General features: G+C 40.3%; 1 protein-coding gene across 1 annotated transcript in view; it reads right to left on the bottom strand.

Annotated features, from left to right (window-relative positions):
• LOC133404001 (slit homolog 1 protein-like) overlaps nucleotides 1-21103 on the bottom strand; it is a 45470-nt gene extending 24367 nt beyond the window's left edge. Inside the window, 15 exon segments of the mRNA XM_061679535.1 lie at nucleotides 308-471; nucleotides 1417-1560; nucleotides 2052-2123; nucleotides 2233-2304; nucleotides 2594-2665; nucleotides 3754-3901; nucleotides 7009-7172; nucleotides 8169-8240; nucleotides 8341-8412; nucleotides 8595-8666; nucleotides 12032-12103; nucleotides 12559-12630; nucleotides 13453-13524; nucleotides 20672-20718; nucleotides 20720-21103. Of these exon segments, the coding sequence (XP_061535519.1) occupies nucleotides 308-471; nucleotides 1417-1560; nucleotides 2052-2123; nucleotides 2233-2304; nucleotides 2594-2665; nucleotides 3754-3901; nucleotides 7009-7172; nucleotides 8169-8240; nucleotides 8341-8412; nucleotides 8595-8666; nucleotides 12032-12103; nucleotides 12559-12630; nucleotides 13453-13524; nucleotides 20672-20718; nucleotides 20720-21085 (1681 nt within the window). The 5' untranslated portion in view covers nucleotides 21086-21103.
• Between the last annotated feature and the right edge of the window lie 2379 nt (nucleotides 21104-23482).

Genomic DNA, 23482 nt, shown 5'->3' with positions numbered 1-23482 from the left:
TATTACTGCTAACATATTATTGTAAGGCGGCACAGTGGACGGCTGGTTAGCACATGTGCCTCACAGTTCTGAGGACCTGGGTTCAAATCTGGCCTCACCTGTGTGGAGTTTGCATGTTCTCCCCATGCCTGCGTGGGTTTCCTCCGGGTACTCTGGTTTCCTCCCACATTCCATATATATATATATATATATATGTATATATATAATGTAAAATAAATAAATAATTTAATTACACTAATTGGGAAGTAAATGTTGTAGAATAGCTACACACGCACGCACAAACAACCACACACATACAAAGACTAACCGGAGCATCGGAACTTGCTGCTTTTAATCTGCGCGATGCGTTTGTTGGCGAGTCGTCGCGGGCTGGCACACCGCGCCCCGCTGGTCTCGATGGGGTTGGCGCGGAGGAAGTCGGCGAGCCACTTGACGTTGCAGTCGCACACGAAAGGGTTCTGGGCCAGGTGCCTGATGGGAAACCACGAACGTGTGACGTGAATGTTCAAAATAATGATGCAGTGGTGCCTTGACTTATGAGTTTAATTTGTTCCCTGACCACGCTAGTAATGCAAAACACTCATATCTCCAATCGTCTTTCCCCATTGACACAAAAAAAATGCCATTGATCTCAAACAACACCAAGATTTCTTTCTTTTTTTTTACATACGAAAAGGCACTCAACAACATTGTACTTTATAAAAGTATGGGCTAATTACATTATTAAATAGAATGTAAAGAAATTCAGCAGTATGTACATCATAACTTTATTATTATTATTATTCCATTGACATAGTGCTGCTCCTTCTGGTCTGAGCACATTGGCCACCAGGGGCAGCATAACACTTACAAAATAAATACACGAAGAAGAAATCTCTTCTAAACTCAGTAAGCCGCAGGAATATTAGTCATTTTTCACAGAAGATGAATTCTATGCCTGTGAGTATTGTTATATTGCCTTTCTACATGTGTTGCTGCACTGAGCATGCTCAACTATCTGGTGCTTTAAGGGTTATAACACTGTAATACAGATTCTGTCTGTTAGCCCATCTATGGCATTTTGTCTAGTTTGTTTGCATTGAGCTAAGTGGACTCTTGTAAGACAAAGTTCCTGTAGTTTGGTTATATACACGACGCGTAATTCTCTCGACGTGTAATTGTCTGTTTTATATTAGGTTTGACAGTAAACTTCAACGGGGTTTGCAAGAAACAACTTGAAGGCTCTTTTTTTGAAGAACGTTTCACTATCTGTCAAACTTCTGCTTGTTGTGAAGTTCCCTGTAACCATCTAGTGCTCCTAACTCAAATTTTCTCTCACAACTTAAGACAATATAATCAGTCAGGCAACGGCTAGTATCTCGAAAACCTCATAAGTCGTCAACACTGTAGTAATGAAGCATGCATGCGTGGCCTCACAGTGTTTGGATGCCGTGCAGCGAGCTGAAGGTTCCTTTGGCCAAACTTTGGATCTTGTTGTCGTACAACGACAGCAGCGCCAAGTTCTCCAGATCCTTGAAGGCCGACACTCGCACGCAGTGGATCTTGTTGGCGTTCAGCAACCTGCAGTAGGGCGGCATATGTCACAGAGAAACTTACAATCTAAGGTAGGAAAGAGTACTCACACACTGTACTTAATTTATTTGGGGCTCTATGTTGGCCATTTGTGTCCACCTGACTCCCTTTTTCTTTTAACCCATTTTGCTGGGTTGATGCAAATGTCATGAAATTCCCCAAGGGTGCGGAGTTCAGTCGGATTCGTCTTATGTGACACACTAAAGCAAATTCTGTGCGTCTACTTCATGTTTCTTGCTAAAAACGTGTTCCAAAATTGCAAATTGGCCAACAAGATTTTTTGATTTTTTTTTAACCAAAACCCTTTTGCGAGCTAAATGGATCAATCTCACTCACTTTGATTAAATTGATCAACTCTAGATAGTATTTGTACTTCGTTCCATCCCACCACTGCTGACAATACAACATTATCACCATATTTAGCCAACAAAATCGAAAGAAATGTGAGCTAGTTGGAAGAAGGACGTATGTCCACTTACAGCAGCTCCAGTGAGACGAGGCCGTCAAACACGCCGGCGGGAAGTTCCGTTATCTTGTTGCCGTACAAAACTCTGAACAAAAGGGCTCAAACAAATGAGCGCATTATTACCAGACATGAAAATACATTATGACATATGACCACACAATAAAACACATGACCACAAACGGAATACTACTGACAAGGAGTTGAGGCCTTTGAGGCCGTGAAAAGCATCCGGAGCAATCTCTGATATTTGGTTGTTACTCAGGTCTCTGCAATACAAAACATTTACACAGAAATGAAATAAAATAAATACATAAAACATATGAACAGAAAGGGTTACAAAATGTACATTTAAATAGATTTTTTTTTAATATTGACATATACACAAGTTAATTAAAACAAAACTGAATTTAATAAAATGTTCCCAAAATTCAGAAATGTGACTGCAAGAAAACTAAATGTGCCTTTGTGTACAATATATAATAATCAAAATTTTCATCTTAATATTTGTTTTACTTTTAATGAAAGTTCATTCCACCTGTCGGCGTATTGACTCACATTCTTCGAAGCTTCTTGTAGGAGGTGAAGGCACCAGGAGGAACCGACTTGATGCCATTCTGCTCCAGACGACTAAAAAAAACAAAAAGAATGTTCTCAGCCCCTGAAATCAGTTCTACTTAGCGACATGAAATTTGGTGGACAAAATGGATAGATTATATCATGAATAGACCCACAAAAAAGTCTCAAGAAGCCATGTCCGGAAAGACACAGGAAGTCTTTTAGGCTCATCTTGGACATTTTTTGAAACTTTAAAAAAAATTATTTATTATTCTTTTTTTTAAATTTTATTCAGCCCCTAAAGCCAGTTCCACTTAGCAAAATGAAATTTTGTATTCATGTCTATAATGAGTAGACCCACAAAAAAGTTTCAATAAACCATGCTTAGGAAGACACAGACACACACACACACACACACATTTGAACATTTTTTGTTTGTGTTTTGTTTTGTAATTCGGCTCCTGGAGTCAGTCTGCCATAAAATTCGGTTTAAATCAGCCATTCTAGACTCCTTCTGGACAATTTGTGTGACCCCCTGTTTTTTTTTGTGTTTTTTTTCCCCCCAAATTCAGCCCTCGAACAGTTTTTTTTATCAAAATTAAATTTGGTGACCATAACTATTAGAAATACGGGCACAAAAAAGTCTCAAGTACTCATGCCCAAAAAGACATAAAAATACCTCCATTTTGGTTTGAAGTGGCTATTTTAGGCTTATTTGGGCCATTGTTCCAGGGGTCGTTTAAAGACGAACTGTCAAAGATTTTGTTCCACTCCTACCAAATTTGAACTACACACGGGATACTAGACCAGGGGTCACCAACGTTGGTGGCTGCTATTGAAGAAATGATCATTTCAAAATGTAAACAATGGCAGCGATTTATAGAAACTGTGTGTTACATATTGATTTGTTATGACTTCTAATTATTGTGAGAAATCATCAACATGATCAGTGTCTTCATATAAAGGAATATCATCAATGATTAATAATAAATAATAAAATATTATTAAAGGCAATTTGAGCAAATCGTTGATTTCGGAAGTGTGCATCAAACTGGTAGCCCTTTGCATTAATCAGTACCCAAAAAGTAGCTCTCAGTTTCAAAAAGGTTGGTGGCACCTGTGCTCGACAGACACTTGATGGACTGAGGTTTGTTACTCACATCTCTGTCATGGCCTCGAGGAGGTGTGCGGGGATAGCGGTGAGGCCTCGTCCCCGGCAGTCCACGATGTTGTTGCTGCACGAGCACATGGGCGGACACGAGCCCGACGCCAGGCTGCACGGCTGCACGAAGGCGCTGCCGCCGTGGCCTGGAAACACAGACAAAGCCATGAAGAAGATGATAGTGGATGGAGTTTTATGGGTTTTTACAGTACACAGGCAAGTCTGAATTTAGAGTTGTGCGCCTTCAGTGGGCCGCACAGGACTTCGCTTTACTGGAAGGGTAGCAATGCAATTAATAGCAAGAAGAAGAGGAATGCTATGTTTTTCTGTTTTAATATCTGTTGCTCTCATAAAGCAGATAATACTGTACATGCCTGTGAGTATTGTTTTATGCTCTTTTTGTATGTGTTGCTGCTCCATTTATGTTAAAGTAGCAGATGTGTGAAGCGTTATAATGATGGTAATATCAATGCTAATTGCTTTTATCTATGGTATTTTGCATTATATGTTAGCGTATCGCTAGCAGACTTTCGCAAAGACAATTTAACGTAGCAACATGACATTTGGTGGACATGTCTATAATGAATAGACCCACAAAAAAAGTCTCAATGAACCAAGCCTGAAAAGACACAGCAAGTCTTCGATTTTGGTTAAAAGCATCTATTTTAGACCATTTTTGCGACCCCTCGAGTTTCAAAAATAATTCAGCCCCTGAAGCCAGTTCCATTTAGCGAGATGCAATTTAGTGGACATGTTTATCACGATTAGACCGTCCAAGAAACATACCTAAAAAGATAGCTTTTTTTAATCATTTTTTATTTTTTAATCAGAATCAGAATCATCTTTATTTGCCAAGTATGTCCAAAACACACAAGGAATTTGTCTCCGGTAGTTGGAGCCGCTCTAGTACAACAGACAGTCAATTTACAGAACACTTTGGAGACATAAAGACATTGACAAAAAACAATTGTGCAAAAAGATGCAGAGTCCTCTATCACTTAGAGCAGTTCGAATGACTAATATTGCGATAGTCCGGTGCAATGACCATAGTGCGAAGGGCGCTGAGACTTCAAGGAGTGTATGCGGTTTAAAGTGACGAGTAGTGCGATCATCTGGGACAATGTTGGTTGTGCAAATGTTGCAGATACTCCTCAATCAGTGTGCAAATAGAGCAGATGCTACTCTGGCATGAGTGGCCAGTGTATGCAAATAGTGCAGCATGGCGAGACAACTACAGTGAGTGCACGAGTCATACATAATTGGCCCCACAGAAATGTGACAATGAACTCAAGTCAAAAACTGCCAGCTTATTGTAATGGAATTATAGGTTAGGTACCTGTGTTAGGTGTTTAAAGCATCTATTTTAGGCTATTTGGCCATTTTTGCTACCCTTGGAGTTTCCATAAAAATTAATGGAAAAAAAAAATTCAGTTTATAATTAATGAAAAAAAAATATTAAGTTTATAATTACGGTAACATCTATGCTAGCTTACTATGGTGTTTCACATTATATGTATGTTAGAATTAAGATGGCATACTTTTGTTAGATAGAATTGACATTGTTTGGTGGAACATTTCAGTGTTTAAATATACGTTTTGTTTTATGTGTCAGTTTTGCTGTAAACTTCAACTGGGATCGAGAAATAAACAGCTCGAAGCAAGCATGCAGTGCATCTTATTTGGAGAGCTGTGCAAGCGAGTTGTCTTTTTGTTTTTTTTTTACTTTCTTCAAAGTGATGTGATAAGATAGTCTCTTGTTTCTTGACAAGGGCATGAGAACAGCCACTAAGCAACTTTAAAAAGTGTGTTTTAATTCGGGGTGTCCTGACCTGATCTCTGAGATCGTAAATCGTAAATCCCCCCCCCCCCCCCCCCCCCCCCCCCACCCCCCCCCCCCAAAAAAAACTAAACTAAACAAAACGGTATCGGATAGGACTGGATCTAGAATCTCTGATTTACCACTTTTATACAAGCAGTCCATTTCATGCTCAGCTCCAGCACTTCTATCCAGCGGCGCCCGGACAGCATGCCGATCACGACAACAGGTTGCTGAGGCACTACCATAGCAGCAAGGAGTAAGAGTGAATGTTGCTTGCTCAAAGTCGTTTATTGACACCCCAGTTGAAGTTCAACTCACATAACGAAAGAATTATACCTTTTGAATGTTCAACTACATCACAGACTTCGTTTCTTTCTTCCTTTTTCTTCACAAAAATCAATAGCTCAAAGCTAACATACCATGAGTGAAAAACATAATTGATGAGCTAACGAAGATTAGCATTAAACTAGCGTTACTTATATCTCTCCAAATAACGACTATTGGTACACAAATGCTGTATAAACACATACAAACGGACAATATAACAATACTCTAAGGCATATATTCTTTAAACTTTGAAAAACAAGTTATATTAACAATATTCAATCGTAACTTCTTTGACTTTCTTTGTTACAGAAAGTGTGCATCTCATTGCGTGCACCACATTGCCCCTCAGACGTCTAAGAGGTGCACAGCAGGAACGGTGTTTGCAAAAAGGCACACACAAACAAAACGGGTGCACGTGCAGTGTGGCGGACACAAAAAGGGGCAGAACAAGCACCCAAAGCCTCACTGCATTATTCCTATCCACCACGACATTGTCGATAAAACTATACCCTATACCCTATGCAGTGCCTCACGTGGAGAAACAAAATACTGTTATCACCATATATTGACAGTAAAAAAAAAAAAAAAAAACAGACTTGACCTTGAATTGTTATTGTGCACTTTAAAAGTATAACTTGTATTTACTATTTACTGAGGTTATTTTTCATGGTTTTATAATTCATTTTCTATTTAATCTATTCAATTGTAGAATGTGCTTATTTTTAGGTTTAGCAGTCGTTACGTTGTAATTTAAATATATATATTTTGCTATTGATTTTATTTAAGTTATTTTTCAGGATTTTGTAGCATCATGTTTATTTATCTTAATCAATTGTAATAGATTCTTATTTTTAAAGTTACTTTATGTAACCCATTGGTTAATAATAAAGGGGTCAGTTTTTCCTCATACCTACTGTTGCTGATTATTGTTCTCTGTTTGAGTAATATCACTTGATTAAGACTTTTCTAACATTCCATACTACAAAATAAGTATGGATGATTACTGCTGATGTCGTATCAGACCGATATCGCTATTGCTCAAAGATGTTTAATGCGTGTTTGATGTTCATGATCGGAAGGGGTGGTGTCCAGGAAACGCTCGAGTACCTGAGCAGGCCAAGTCGCTCTTGCGCAGCTCGGCCAGGTTGAGGCCCCGGAGGGCGGGCGGGGCGCTGCACTGGGTGTAAAGGCCTAACGCAGGGCGCTGGCGCAGCCACGGAGATAACCAGGCCAGGTGACAGTCGCAGCGCAGAGAGTTGGAGTGAAGGCGACTGTGGAGGAAGACAAGTATGCGCAGCAAGAAACATCACCTCAGGTTGCTTTACATCATTGTGCTACTATCAAATGGCCTGGTAACCAGGAGCTACTCTATGTTCTTTAATCAGGCCCCCCGAAAATTTTCATTATAGAGTCCTGTGATATTTATGAAATTAAACTACATTGATGGCAAAAACTGGTGGCATGGTGTACGACCGGTTAGCACATCCGCCTCACAGTTCTGAGGACCGGGGTTCAAATCCCGGCCCCGCCTGTGTGGAGTTTGCATGTTCTCCCCGTGCCTGCCTGTTCTCGCCCGAACATAGCTGGTATAGGCTCCAGCACGCCCGCGACCCTAGTGAATGAATGAATGAATGAATGATTGCAAAAACTATTACAGGAATCTTGAAAATACAGTGGAATGAATTAAATTGACCTCTTATAATGACTCGGCCCATCTGTCTGTTAGAAAAATCTAATGTGGCCCTTGAACACATTGGTTTGCCCACCCCTTGACTCGAGATCTTAACAGCTGAAAGGAGTTTCCTTCAGATGTGAAAAAATGTGACCATAGTAAATGTAATTTCAAATCCGGATTGGTCGTGGATCAAACTTGGTTTAAACTAACAGCTACAGGTCAAGTTTCATCTAGATGTGATAACATTTGACACAGAAATGTATGGTTCATTAACATATTTAATCAGATTGTTTTTGTCATATTTACATTGCTGTCAAATCTGGATCAGCTCTGTATCAAACTTGGTTTAACTTAACAGTTAGAGGTCGGGTTTTATCCAGATGTGATAACATTTGACACAGATACGTATAGTGTATGATCGCATTCAATCAGGTTTTGCATGTTACGTATATATTGTTGTCAAATCGGGATCAAATCTGGATTAAACTTGGACCTTGGATATGCACTGCGCATTTTACTCCAATTGGTAAAATATTAAATATTTGGATTGCTAAATTATGATTCTATAAATTGTTGGTGTGGAAGGACTTACAAAGTGCGAAGTTTGGGCATGTTGTTGAAACTGGAGACTGGAATGCTGCTGATGTTGTTGTTATTCAGTGTCCTAGAGGAACACACAGACAGGAAATGACAATGACACTTGAACGCATCACCAGTGGGAAGAAACCATAACACTTGAACGCATCACAGCAGAACCTACTCACAGTACTTCCAGAGATCGCAGTGCTCTGAATGCTCCCTCCTCGATGCAACTGATGCGATTCTTGTCCAGCTGGCTGTCAATCAACACAACATGAGGTCAATTAAACTACTCAAGAAACAATGAATTTGTTTTCTAAAATGTGTCAGCAAAAGCTCTTTAATTGAACACGTCGCACTCCAGGCCACTAGGGGCAGCACCTTGCATTAAACCAGGATATTGTTTTATTTTGTCGGTTTTATCAGTTTATTGGCTTACAGATTTTTTAGGTCTGCAGCTCCTCTGAAGGCTCTCCTGGGAATGGCCTGGATGGAGTTTTCGCTGAGGTCACTGAAAACACAAGAAGACCAGAAAATTGATCAATTACATTTGTGGAATTTAATAGGAATGCGAGGATAAGAATAACACAATTAAATAACTTATATACATATCTAGCCCTCTGTCTGGCCAGCCTGTATAGATCCTTTTCTCCTTCTTTAGTGTCCAACCTGCCATACATGTCATCATACGCCTCGTGATTGGCCTTTGCCCTCTGTCGCATCTCAATGTATTACTTTCTCCTCTCTTTGGTCCTCTCAGTGCCCCACTTCTTCCTATTTAACCTTTTTCCTTGTATGAGTTCCTGTACTGTGAGGTTCCACCACCAAGTCTCCTTCTCTCCTTCCCTGCCAGAAGATACACCAAGTACTCTCCTGCCTGCCTCTCTGATCACCTTGGCTGCAGTGGTCCAGTCTTCTGGAAGCTCCTCCTGTCTACCGAGAGCCTGTCTCACCTCTTCCCGAAAAGTTGCACAACACTCGTCCTGTCTCCGCTTCCACCACATGGTTCTCTGCTCTGCCCTTGTCGTCCTAATTTCCCTCCCCACCACCAGAGTCACCTTACACACCACCATCCTATGCTGTCCAGCCACACTCTGCCCCACCACAACCTTACAGGCGGCAACCTCCCTCAGATTACATCATCTGCAGAAGCTGTGATCCGCCTGTGTGCTTCTACCTCCGCTCTTGTAGGTCACCCTCTGTTCCTGCCTCTTCTGGAAAAAAGTGTTCACTACAACCATTTGCATCCCTTTTGCAAAGTCTACCACCATCTGTCCCTCCAAGCTTCTTTCCTGGATGCCGTACTTACCCATCACTTCTTCATCACCCCTATTTCCTTCACCAACGTGTCCATTACACTCTGCCACCAATCACGACTCTGTCTCTCTGTTTGAGATGCTCAGAACTACTTCGTCTAGCTCCTTCCAGAATTTCTCTTTCACCTCTAGGTCACATCCTACCTGTGGGGCATAGCCGCTAATCACATTATACATAACACCCTCAATTTCAAGTTTCAGCCTCATCACTCGATCGGATACTCTTTGCACCTCCAAGACTTGAGCCCTCCATAGGGCTGCATTGTGAAGGCACAACAAATATCTTTGCTAAATATTTGAGCGCATCATCCACGTGAAGAAAATATGAAACTTGAACACATCACAAGTGTGAAGAAACTACAAAACATGAATGCGTCATCCGTGTGAAGAAATGACGCTATCGCCAATGCAAGGAAACAACAACACTTGAAAGCATCAGCAGTTTTCAGCGCATGTGAAGGCGTCATCAGTACAAAGAAACAGCAACAATATCGAAATGAATTACCAACATGAAGAAATGTTATTTAAACGCATCACCAATTTGGAGAAACGACTGCACTTGAACACTTAACCAATGCATTATTTGTGTGAAGAAACAACACTTGAACGTAACACCAATGTGAAGAAACCACTCCACCTGAATGCATCACAACTAGGAAAAAACAATGACACTTGAACAACAACGCATTCCTTTTCTTTAAAAACACAACACTGAACGCCTCACCAATATGAAGAAATGGCAACACTTGAACGCATTATCATTGTTGTAAAACAATGACACCTAAATGCATCACCAATGTGAAGAAACAAATCATGTGTTCATCGTGCTGGGATACATAAAAAGAGTCAAGAAGCCACACTCTAAAACACACACACACTATTGGAGCCATTTTGGCTCCAATAGTCAATTTTGGGGAATATCCCCTGGGCTGCTACAAAAACTAATTTGTTAATTATTACAATTCCTTCCATTAACTCATTTCAATAAAATTTGATCAGACGCTATTTTTTTTCAATATGCTGAGAAACATTTGAATGCAATTGAAACATGTTAAAAAGAAAAAGGAGGGAACGCGAAATATTTGTTTTTACGCCCGACGTTAGAGCAAACACTCGACTCTCAGCATTGACATCAATGTGATATTGTTTCAGTTCACAGCATGTGGGAAGCAAACGCTGAAGACTGTTTAGTCTACAGAAGAAGACCATCAAAACGTTTTCACAAGCATCAGTTGGACTTAAAACAACCTGCAAAGGAAAATGACTGCCGTGTAGTAAAAAAGAATCAACACTCCACCTTCTGATGAAGTCAATGTTGTTTCTTTTGGTCTTAAAAGCCCGACTCCGAGACACAGGATGAAAGAAACAATAAGAAGTCAAGCTCACTCGAGTGTAAAATGTGCTGTTTTCTTTATACATACAAAAATGTGTAGTCGTATAACAGCACCATGAAGGCCTCCAACTTCTACAACCTTTAACTTTGAACACTCCACTGGATGCCGACATTATGCTTCAGACACTATCATGACAGGTGAAGAAACAACAGCGACACTTAAACGTGTCACCAGTGTGAGTAAACAACAGCACTTGAACGCATCACTTGTGTGAGGTAACTACAATGACACTTGAACACATCATGAGTGTGATGAAATAACAGAAGCACTATCTATCTATCTATCTATGTGAAGAAACGATGGCACTTGAACACAATAAACAACATTGACATTTGAAAGCCTTAGGAAATAACAACACACACAAACGCATCACCAGTGTAAGGAAACAACCCATGAATGTCTCACCAGTATTCGGAAACTACAGCAACTCTTGAGCGCATCACCAGTATTTGCAAACAACACTGTCACAAGCACACAGATATTAAAGATGCTTTCCCAGCAGGTCGTCAAGAGTTCCGTTGCCAGGATTCAAGAGGTCAGAAGATTATGTTGACTGGAGCTGGTCACAGCTGGACGTGTGTGTGTGTGTGTTAATATTTGCTCTCCTGACATTTTTCTCGGGTTTGTCTCCTCACCGCCACTCTTCCTCATCCCGTCTTTTGTTTGCATGTCAGCGGGTGAGAAAGGCAAACTTTCCCACTGGCTTGGCGCTCCTTCAGGACCTCACTGCTCGGCTCGGAAGGACACGCAAACGCACATACAGTAAGTCTAGTACACTTATGTAAAAATCCACCTCACACAGATGGAAACTAATTTGTGCCATCTTTTGAGTGAGGAAAATCTACAAATTGTCTGAAAGCACTGAGGGAGACAAGTGGATGTGTGAAACCCTGTTGGCGTGTGTGGCACTTTGGCAATTTCACACGCTGACTCCCATCTGGGAATAGAGAGATGGCCTTTGCGTGTTCCATAAATCCATCACATGCAAACACACACACACACTGAGACTGCTTAATATACAAGCACACATGCACACACATACACTTTGCTTCCATATAAACTCTCCTGATATATTGTGGGTAATGTTGAGAGGGAGAAAGATTCCAATGAAGTATCCAGCATAGGGAGCACAATTGAGAAAAAAGCAAAAAGGTTTGTGTACTCACAGTCGTGACAAAGCTTCATTCTTCTGGAACAGAAGCTCCGGAATTTGCATCAGACGATTCCTGTTGAGGCGACTGAACACACACACACACACACACACACACACGCACACACACATGCGTAAGATATGCACATACACAGGCTTGCGTGCGCGCGCACACACAAACACACAAACGGCCAGGTCGCCTGCGTGTGAGCGTCTGAGTACGAGTTGTGGCCCACATCAGCTATTTGCGAGTGATTTCAATCTATATTTACGTGCTTTACTGCTTGTCCTGTTCAATAAATGGCGGACTTGCATCGGCGACATTGACTCTCCTTGCTCACGTGCCAGAACATCACAGTGCCTAAATTGCTTTTTTTCCCCGCTCTTAAACCAAAATCTGAGTTATAAGCACAGTTTTGACTCCAATTTTGGTTCGCAACACAAAATGACAGCTCAATATTGTAATATTGTGTGTGCACTCGTAAGTCAAGGTACCAGTGTATCGTGTATTTGTGTCTAGTTGTTTATGTCGTGCACACTCACAGTCGTTCCAGATCCTTCAGCTCATCCAAAGCTCCTCGCTCCACCTCTCGGATTTGGTTCTCCATCAGGTGACTGGCGCACAAAACACAGGCAAGCACGAACATAAGCACGCACACACGCACAAACACACATACATACACACACACACACACAATTTCACAAAGTCCAGAAGGATTGGGAAAATTGTTTCCCAACCAACAAAAATGCAAAAATATCGCAAAGCACAAAAACATTTCCCCTCAAAATACGACATGAAAAATACATGGATATGTTAACAATGTATAAAGATCGATTTTTTAAATGTTAGACAAAACCACAAAATAGACACAAAAAAATAGAAACTGAGATAAAGATATTACAAAACAATCATAAGATATTAGATAGACAATGCCTGAATATTAGAATAAAGTGAAAATATTGTGAAAAAGACACTTATACAAAATACTAGAGATTGATACAAAATATTAGTAAACAAATGTTATTAAAAATAATTTTGGGAAAATGATGAAAAAGATGAAAAATATACAAATGATAAACACATAGTATGACAAAAAACAAATACACTAACATACAACACTATTAATTATTATTATTATTATTATTGGGATGGGAAAAACGGCTAGTTCACCACCAGCCTTTGGCAACGGATCGTGTTCCACCTTGGAGGTAGTAGAAAAATTCAGAATGATCAGCAATGATGTCGTGACAGATATTTGGGAAAATGTCATTGTCTCGCCAGCCTGTCACCCGCCCCCGTGATACAGACACCGCGTCAGCACTTTTGGGCGTTTCATGTGTTTTGCCGGGGCGACATTCCCACATTCCTGGGGTGGGAGATGACGCTACCGAAGACACGTGGTAAGGAAGAGACATGCAATTCTGGGGAACACTCACAGTACTCGCAGATGCTTGAGGCCGGAAAAGTCAGACTTGGTGATGATGGTCAGATTGTTCCCGTTCAGATCCCTGCAACACAAACACGTTCTCATTAATATTTGTAAAAAAAAAAAAAAAAAATGACAATAATAGCAGTGAAATCAGTAAACATGCACAAAGTAAGCATAAACAATCAAAAGCTCAAAAATAAATAATAAAAAATGTTAGCTCAAAAATACTACACTTAAAAAATACACAAATATTAGGGAAGAAATATCATAAAATATCACAAAACAAAACAAACAGAAAATACAGATACATAAAAAAAGAAAAACAATTTTGAAAATAGGACAAATACACAAATATTGGACAAAATATTACAGACAAATAAAAAATACTAAGACCAAAAAAACAGAATTAAAAATACCAAAATAGTAAATGAAAAATAAACAAATACTGTGTTTAAAAAATTGTTTTAAACTTATATGAAATTATTAGACAACATGTGAAAATAGGGAAATTATTAGGGGAAAATACAAAATGGTTAGATGACAAAATGCCAAACTATTTGATGAAAATACAAAAAATATTTTAAGATAAAATGATTGGATGTAAAAATAAGTACTGTATTAGATTTTATGTTGGTGGAAAATACCAAATATTATGAAAAATAGCACAATATTTGACCCAAAAAAATAAGAATTTTGCGAATATATGCCAAAAGAATCCAAATTGATGGTGAAAAAACAAAAACAGACAAACCTTTATAAGAAAATATATAATAACATGACAAAAATATTAGCTAAAGAAATAATTCATTATAAAAAAACATTTTCAGTAGAAATTTAGAAAATTATTAGACAAGAAAATTACAGAAAATACATAATTACAACAAGAATGTTAGCTGTCAAATATTGGAAATAAAATATGAAAATATTTAAAGATGATATAAAATAATTAGACAAAATGGAAACATATTGGTAAAAATACAAAAGAGAACAAAATATGGAATAGTAATTTTAAAAAACACTTGAAAAGTAGACAAAATAATAGATTAAATCTTCACAGTTTACAGAAAAACAATTTGGATACATTTTGGAAAAAATATTAAAAATAATATTAGAAAACAATAACAGTGAGAAATACTACAACATACCAGAAAAAAATACAAAAACATTTTATGTTATAATCTTACTAATAAAAATATGAATAATCTATAAAAAAATATTATGACTCCACAAAGCGATCAAAAGATCAGAAAATAATGAAAAAAAAACGACACAATTAAAGAAATATTAGATGGAAAAATACACAAATATTATTCCAAGTATTATAAATAAAAACAAGACTATTAGAAAAACATAGCCAGATATTAGAAAAATATACACGTATTAGATGTAAAATGCAAATAGATGAAACACACACACACAAGTATGAAAACAAATAAATCACACACTCTCAGTGGTCACTTCTTTAGGTACGCCATTTCATAACACGCGTGCTGTGTTAAACATTTTGCTTTTAAAAGACAGAAATACTCAGCTAGTGTGTGTGTTATGTGACACACGTGCACACACACACACACACACACACACACACGGACACACAGTACACTTTTGTGTGCTTTGATTGACAGCACACAAGTGATGATGTCATTCTTGCCGCAAAGCTTTGTGGGAGAGGTAAGCTGAGTGTGTACCCGTGAGTGTGCGCGGGAATGTGCGTGCGCATATGCGGTGTCATGTTCCATGAGCGTGTGACCTTGTCCTGCCTGTACTGAAGATGATGATGATGATGATGATGATGATGATGATGATGATGATGATGATGATGATGATGATGATGATGATGATGATGATGATGATGATACCGCTAATGATGATAGCAGCCACATTTGCCCGAGAACTATTACAGTAGTTCTTACTACTTGGAACTCCCTTGGAACTAAAAGGTTCAGGTCAGACCTCAGCCCAAAGGTTCCTTGACCTTAAATAAATATTACTTCCAGTACTACTTTATGTTTAGATTTTATTTCACTTAGAATTCTTCTTTTTCAAATGCAGTTTATTTTATTAGGTTTTCTTATATTTTTTAAAATGCTTAGTTTTTAAGTTTAGTTTTTGAGTGTTACTGTTATTTTCAGTTTTGTTTTGTAATACAGGATATTTAGCAGGTCTGACATTTTAAAAAATGTCAAAAATTCAATAAAGGATACATTTTTTACACATGTAACATTTACTAACCAACAGATGAACAACGAACAGCAAATCAAATAGCCGAAATAAATAAACTTCAAATCAATCCAAAAAAATATCATTTATAAAATAAATGGAAAAGACAAAAAAGAAGACATTTTTGCTATAACTATAGTTAATTTTAATTAGTTTTAATCACAGACAACGCTGTTATTTACTACAGTTAGTTATTGTTTATTAAATCTTATGTTTATTTCATGAAACAAGAAGTATTTTTAAAAATTCTAGTATTTGTTATCTGGTTCATTTTGTTAACTACACGCACCCACCCACCCACACGCACACACACAAACACACACAGGTCACTTTGCATGCTAATTGGGCTCCATCGTAATATGAATCCTTTTAAACTCATCTTTTCACCTCAATCTGAACAATATTCATCCTTTCACCTTCATCCTCATTTTTGCATCTCCATTTTAACAATCTTCATCTTTTCACCACTACACCCTCATCCTTTCACTGCCATCTTAATTATCTTCATCCTTCTTGTTTCAGCATTTCACCTCCACCTTGGCAATCTTTATTCACCCTTTTATGACACCATCTTCATCCTTTCACCTCCATCTTAATCTTTGCCCTTTTCATCATGATCCGTTCAGCCTCATCTTTGCATGCTAATCGGGCTCCATCTTAACATGAATCCTTTCATACTCATCCTTTCACCTCAATCTGAACAATTTTCATCCTTTCACCACTTAAACTCCAACCTTTCACAAAGTCATCCTCATTGTGTCACCTCCATCCAAACAATCTTCATTTTTTCCACCTGTTATCATCCTTTCACCTCATTAAATATGCATCCTTTCATCATTCCACCTTCATCCATTCACCTCCAACCGCATGGCTTGCTTTCCCTCCAAATTCATCCTTCCCCCCCATCTTTACAATCTCCTTGCTTTCATCAATATAATAATAAAATGCATCCTTTGACCACTTAATCTTCATCCTTTCACAATGTCATCCTGATCCTCTCACTTCCATCTCAACAGTCTTCATTCATCCTTTCACCAACATTCTCATTCTTTCACCTCCATTTTAACAGTCCTCAATCTTTCATACCCTAATCTGAACAAGCTTCACCCTTTCATTCTCATCCTTTGACCTCCATCATCCTTTCACCCCAATCTACTCAGTCATCATCATTTCAAAACTCCATCCTCACCCTTTCATCCCGAGCGCCATCGTTTCTCCTCCATCTTAACCATCACACACGGTTCGTATTCCATGGACATATGGTATATTCTGGATCATTTATGATCTGGCCAAGAATATCCTCATGTCTAATTATTAATTACAAATATTTTGTAAAAATGTAGTAATAGTCTGTCTGACATTAATGAATGGATAATTAACCCCTAATCAATGTTTCAGAGAAAAGGGAAAGTGAATTGATTTACACCACTCGTTTTCGGACAAAAACGTCTACTATCAAACAATGCGATATCCTATTTTAACAATGCGATGTCCTATTTTACTCAAGACAAGAAAAAATATCAGCCATTGTGACTGTCAGTGTTTCAAGATTTCTTCATAAGCCTTCAAAGACAAACAGTTGCATGTGTTTGCCGGCACCTGTGCAAATGCGGTGGGAACGCAGACAGTTCTCATGACCCTTTCAAGCTTCTTATCACTGTCTCATAAAAAATACACACATTTATGACATATGCAGGTTCAAAGAATATATGCCTGTAAGAACTGGGATATTGTCTGTCTACATGTGTTGCACCAATGTTTGTGTTCAAATATCCTCACAGGGTTCCAAAACCAAAACTACCGAAGCTAATCATTAGCATTTCAATGGTATTTTACATTGTTTGTTAGCATTAAGTTAACAGGGCCTTTCTTTAGGTAGCTGCTCGGTTGTTTTAAATACACAGGGTATAATGCTCTTTGTTTTATGTTTAGTTTGAGAGTAAACTTCAACTGAGAGTTGCATTAAACAGCCTGAAGCCTCTTTTTCAAGAAATGTTCACTATTTGCCAAAGTGCTGCTTAATGTGAAGTGAATTGAATTGAGTTCGATGTCACCATACAGCGCTCGTATCTCAAGTTTGCGTTCGGAGGTCAAAGTAAAAATCAGCTAAATGATGCTCGAATCTTGAACAACTCATAAGTTGGGTCATTCGCATCTCAAGGAAACCACTGTATTTTAATTTTCCTGTATTTTCGGTCACTTTAGGAAAATTCATCAAATTTCAGGTTGAAAAAATGCCACTTATGGTATTTTTGTTGCTGTTAAATGTCAAAACAGGTCAAATTTCCATTCCCCAAGGTCAACATTCCAGGATATCGCGTACATGACAAACCCCTCTTGAGACCCCTCCGTTCTCCACTCAGGCGTGTTCAGCCTCTCTATTCTGCACTTTCGCGGCACTTTTTTCTCACACCATTTTCCCGATGAAAACAGCCACCTGCAGTGACCCGCAAAGGAGACGATGGAGGAGAGACAGGATAATGTGTGTGTGCTAGCATCAATTATTCACACACACACACACGCACACGCACACGCACGCACTTGGAGTGTTTCCTTATTTATACACCCTGATGTCATCATTCCTGCTGCAAATAGCTGATGTAGGACTTTGTGGCTGTGTTGGGAATAATTCCCTACTACCTAATCACTATATAGGGATTTTTGTACAATGGACTGTATAGTTCCCTCTATAAAAATCCATACAATGTATCTAAAAATCCATATACTGCATCGTGATGAGGGATTAGGGAATGAGTGATTCCAAATGTAGTCGCTGAGTTCGGATTCATTCACTAATTCCCCCATCACCTTATAAAGATTTTCATATAGTAAACTATATATAATAGTCCACTATAGAGTAGTGCCTTGAAATGCATGTATGTATTTTTTATCCTCTGCGAAGAACGACGTCTTACTGAGGAGTTGAGACGTCTCCGAATGTTTGTACATCTGTATTATAGTGCCACCCACTGGCCAAGGTACGCAGCATGTCCACTGAACTGTTTAATTTCTTTACCTTCTCTTTATGAAATTATTCATTCATTCATTCATTTTCTGAGCCGCTTCTCCTCTCTAGGGTCGCGGGCATGCTGGAGCCTATCCCAGCTGTCATCGGGCAGGAGGCGGGGTACACCCTGAACTGGTTGCCAGCCAATCGCAGGGCACATAGAAACAAACAACCATTCGCACTCACAGTCATGCCTACGGGCAATTTAGTGTCTCCAATTATCGCATGTTTTTGGGATGTGGGAGGAAACCGGAGTGCCGGAGAAAACCCACGCAGGCACGGGGAGAACATGCAAACTCCACACAGGCGGGGCCGGGGATTGAACCCGGGTCCTCAGAACTGTGAGGCTGACGCTCTAACCAGTCATCCACCGTGCCGCCTGTTAGTAGTATTACTGATTAAATTCATCAATTTTCTATAGTTCTTATCCTCACTAGGTTCTTAGGTTAGCTGAAGCCTATCCCGGCTGACATTGACCGAAAGGCGGGGTACACCCTGGACCTGTCGCCATTTCATCACAGAACACGTATAGACAAAGATTCACACTGAAATTCACACCTATGGACAAATTGGTTAATTAACCCAGAATACTATGCTGTATGCTTTGGGAATAAGGGAAGAAGCCGTTGTAGCCAGAGAAAACCAACGTAAGTGCGGAGAGAACATGCTAACTCCACACAGAGATGTTACAACGGAGGTTCGAACTTGGATCTCCTGAATGTGAGGCAGATGTGCTAACCACTATATCACCATGCAACCCCTAAACTTGGCAACACAGGTTTGAAACCCCGATTTGACACTTTAACACTAGCCAGAAACATTAATTTGAAAACCTAACCCTTGTTCGAAACCCTACTTGGAAACCTGAGTGACCCTGGACTGGTCGCAGGGCAGATATACTGTGAACCAGGGCTGGTTACAGTTTGGACACTATGATGAAGCCAAACCTATGGTCAATTTAGAATGTTCAATTAACCCAACATGAATGTTTTGTTTTTTTGAATGCGCAAATCATGTTTGTCTACCTTCTGCAATTTTGCTTCTATATGTACCAAAAATTGCAAATTGTCTTCACATTTAATATTGCGACTTTGCGCTCACCAAAGTGAGTCATTCACATGATTTGTTTGGCACAGTTTTTACGCTAGATACCCTTTCGGACGCAACCCATTTTTTTATCCAGGCTTGGACCGGCACTGGCTGGGAATCGAACCCGAGCTGCACATGTGCCACTCAACCACCAGTGCAAATTGTCTTTACTTTTAATCACGTTGAGATAGGGCAGGCATTTTTTTTCAAAATCCCTTTTCAAAATAAATTGAACAATAGTTGAAAAAAATATTTTCCATGACTTCTGATTTCAAAACGATTTATTCATCAATGGTTGTGTGTATGTAATAAAACAAAATATGAGACGAACTATACCAAGTGTCCCAAAAGTCATCATACACTTTTTTTCTATTTCGTTTCAGGTGTCCTTTGGACAAACGTGAGGTCATCAGCATTTGACACCTCAAGCTTTGCAGTTTTTGGAAGCGTGTTGCCCATGGCTCGCAAAATTACATTGGAGCAGTGTTGCAAAATTGTCGTTTGGCACCACGTTTTTCTGTCCTTGACTGCTGTTCAGCGCCAGTTTGTGGTGTTTTATGGTCCAACGTACGCTACCCATGGCAAGTTTTTTGAAAGAGGATCTGTTCTTGTCAAACCACACAGCGGAAGGCTTACTACAACCACCACTGATGAAAACACCGAACTGCTAGAGCAGGCGTTTGCGCAAAGCCAGGCAAAGTCTGCACTAGAACTCAGCATCAACAAAAAGCTCCATTCAACGGATGTTTCGGAGAGTGATGCTTTACCTGTACCGATTTCAGGTTGTTGAGCATCATAATCTTCCACTTTTTCCACCGTTTGCCACACCAACCGCTCAACCACTGTACTAAACCTGTTTTTTCCATCTCTCTCTTGCTCACACACACAAACACACTGGTGTGTTACTTACAGCCTTTCAGCTCCCCGGGGAATGTTTCTGGGCACAGCGTGGATCCCTGAGGCCGTGGCAGTCCACCGTGTTCCCCAGGCAGCTGCAGGGAGGCGGGCAGGCCCGCGCGCCACCCAGGCGCCCCAACACCATCACCATCACCACCACCACCACCAGCGAGGGGGACGGCCACCCACATCCCATTGACCTCCTTGCATTCCTGCTTGTCCGAGCAGGCATCCTGCTCAGAGATGCAGGAGCGCTGCCTCCTCCAGGAAGTGGACACACAAGGAAGGAGTTGAGCTCAGACCGCCCAGGTGAGGTGGGACAACCAGAACTAGAACCAGACACCGAGGATGGAGGACGTGCTCTGCTTGGGTTTGACTGCTCCGTGCCGACGTTCTTCCTCCTTCTCCTTGTTCGGCTTCCTCTCATTGAGTCATTGTGCACACAGACGCCAGCCACTAGGGGGGAGCGAGGAGGGGGAGGGAGGGGTGAGGGACTCCCTCCCTCGACACACAACTGCACAGAGCAATCATCCATCAAAAGCTTTTCCAAATAACAGCAATAAGACTCCGCCCCAGCAGCTCCCCAAAGCACCCGGGGTGGACCCCCCTCTATTCAGCCTTTCTCGCTCTCTTTCTGCTCTACTGTATGGCTCGTCCCCCCCCCCCCCCGAGGGAATGGGGTGGGTGGCGGGGGAGGGGGGGCGCATGCACATGATGGGGGGGACGAATAGTAATTACGCAAAAGCATTCGAGTCAACAGCTCAGGGGAAAACAAGGACAGTTTACCTAATTTGTGATAACAATAATGATCAATTTTGAACCTTCTTTTTCATGTCAACTCCTCAAAATGGTCATCAAATTTTGAGACCATACTCTGCTCACATGACATGAGACAAAAAAGAAAAAAAAAAGTATACCTGCTCCCAATTGGGGCTCATTTTGGAGAGTTCCCTAGTCTGACTTTGTAAAAGTACAAGTGCTGGAATTTCCTACTTCAAACTAAAATGGCTGACTTCCTGTTCATTTTGGGGCATGGGTCCTTAAGAGTTTTTTTTTTTTGCACATCTTGTTAGGGTACACACGACCACCCGATTACACATCAATCGGTGAAACTGGTGTGAGGGGCTAATTTTTTCTAACTCTCCCAGGGATGTAAATGAGTTTGAAATAGTTGCTTCAAACCAAAATGGCTGGCTTTCTGTTCAATTTTAGCCAAGGGTCATTGAGACTTTTTTTGTGTCTTGTTTTGTAATACATATGTTTGCCTAATATCGTAGTGATTAATGAAACCTTCCTGTCCCTTTTTTTTTTTTTTTTTGCTATGGGTCATTGAGTCTTTTTCTTCTGCTCGACATCTCCACCAAATTTTGTGTTGATTGGTGACACTGGTGAGATACGTACACCCAACAAATGTTTTATTGATTGGCAAAAGTGGTGTCAGGGGCTGCTTTCCAGGGAGGACGACTGAGTCTACCTGCTTCAAAACAAAATGGCCAGCTACCTGTTCCATTTCGGGGTCTTTGAGACGTTGTGGTGCTTCCTGTTATTGTAGACATGCCCACCAAATTTCGTGTAGACTGATGAGTCTAGTGTCAGGGACAACATTTTTCTAAACGGCGGAGTGCAAAATTTCTGGGGATTTTATTTGCAGAATATGCTGTAAAGCCTAAGGAAGGTCATTTACGGTATCACCCATCACTTAGAGTAAACGTATGTGAAACTTCGAGGGTGTGACACTTTGAGTCAATAAAGCAAAAGAAAAACATTCCAGCAGACGCAAAGTGACGTCTTTATTAAAAGGAAATATTATGAAATATAACATTCTACATGGGACGGGACCGCATTTGAAAAAATAAGCAGCTCACCACGAATGGAAATTAGGGTCACATTAAATCAATCAAAATATGGTACTTTCGAAACACTATTAATCTTCAATACCTTTGCTTTAATCACTGCCTCGATGCGGCGTGGCAACAAGGCAATCAGCCTGTGCCATTGCCTGGGAGTTATGGAAGCCCAGCTATTCTTGTTTGTTTTTGGGTCTGCTGCCACTCGTTTTGCTCTTGATAATACCATAGATGGGGTATTATGAAGATCCAGCAAGTTGGCTGGCCAGTCAAGCACTGTGATGGCGTTGCCATCAAACCAGGTTTTGGTGCTTCTGGCGGTTATGGGCAGGGGCCAGGTCCTGCTGGAAGATGAAAGGAATCAAGAAGTCCTCCAAAACATTCTGGTAGACTATTGCGGTGACCTTGGGTTTAAGAAAGCACTTTACCAACACCTGCACTGGACATTGCACCCCAAATCATGACTGACTGTGGATTTTTGGGTTCTCTTCTTCACCTGTCTTCCTCCAAACGCTTGGACCTTGATTCCCGAATGAAAGGCACACTTTACTTTCATCGGAAAAGAGGACCTCGGACCACTGGCCGACAATCCAGTCCTTCTTCTCCTTGGCCCAGTTGAGACTCTTCCTACGTTGGCTCCAGCTCAGAAGCGGCTTGACCCGAGGAACCGACAGTTGTAGCCCATCTCCCAGATGAGTCTGAATGTGGTGGTTTTTGAAGCTGTGACTCCCGCCTCATTCCACTCTTTCTGGATCTCTGCGAGATTCTTGAATCTTCTCTGTTTGATAATCCGCTGAAGCCCACGGTCATCTCTTTTCCGGGTGCATCTTCTCCTGACACATTTTGTCCTTCCATTGATATGCTTGCACACAGCACTCTATGAACAGCCAGCCTCTTTAGCTTTGAACGTTTGTGGCTTACCTATCCTATGGAGGGTATCAATGATGGTCTTCTGGCCAGTTGGCAAGTCTGCAGTC

Source organism: Phycodurus eques, chromosome 6 (genome assembly GCF_024500275.1).
Source record: "Phycodurus eques isolate BA_2022a chromosome 6, UOR_Pequ_1.1, whole genome shotgun sequence".
Classification (NCBI taxonomy): Eukaryota; Metazoa; Chordata; class Actinopteri; order Syngnathiformes; family Syngnathidae; genus Phycodurus; species Phycodurus eques.
This window is presented reverse-complemented; position numbering and strand designations above follow the sequence as displayed.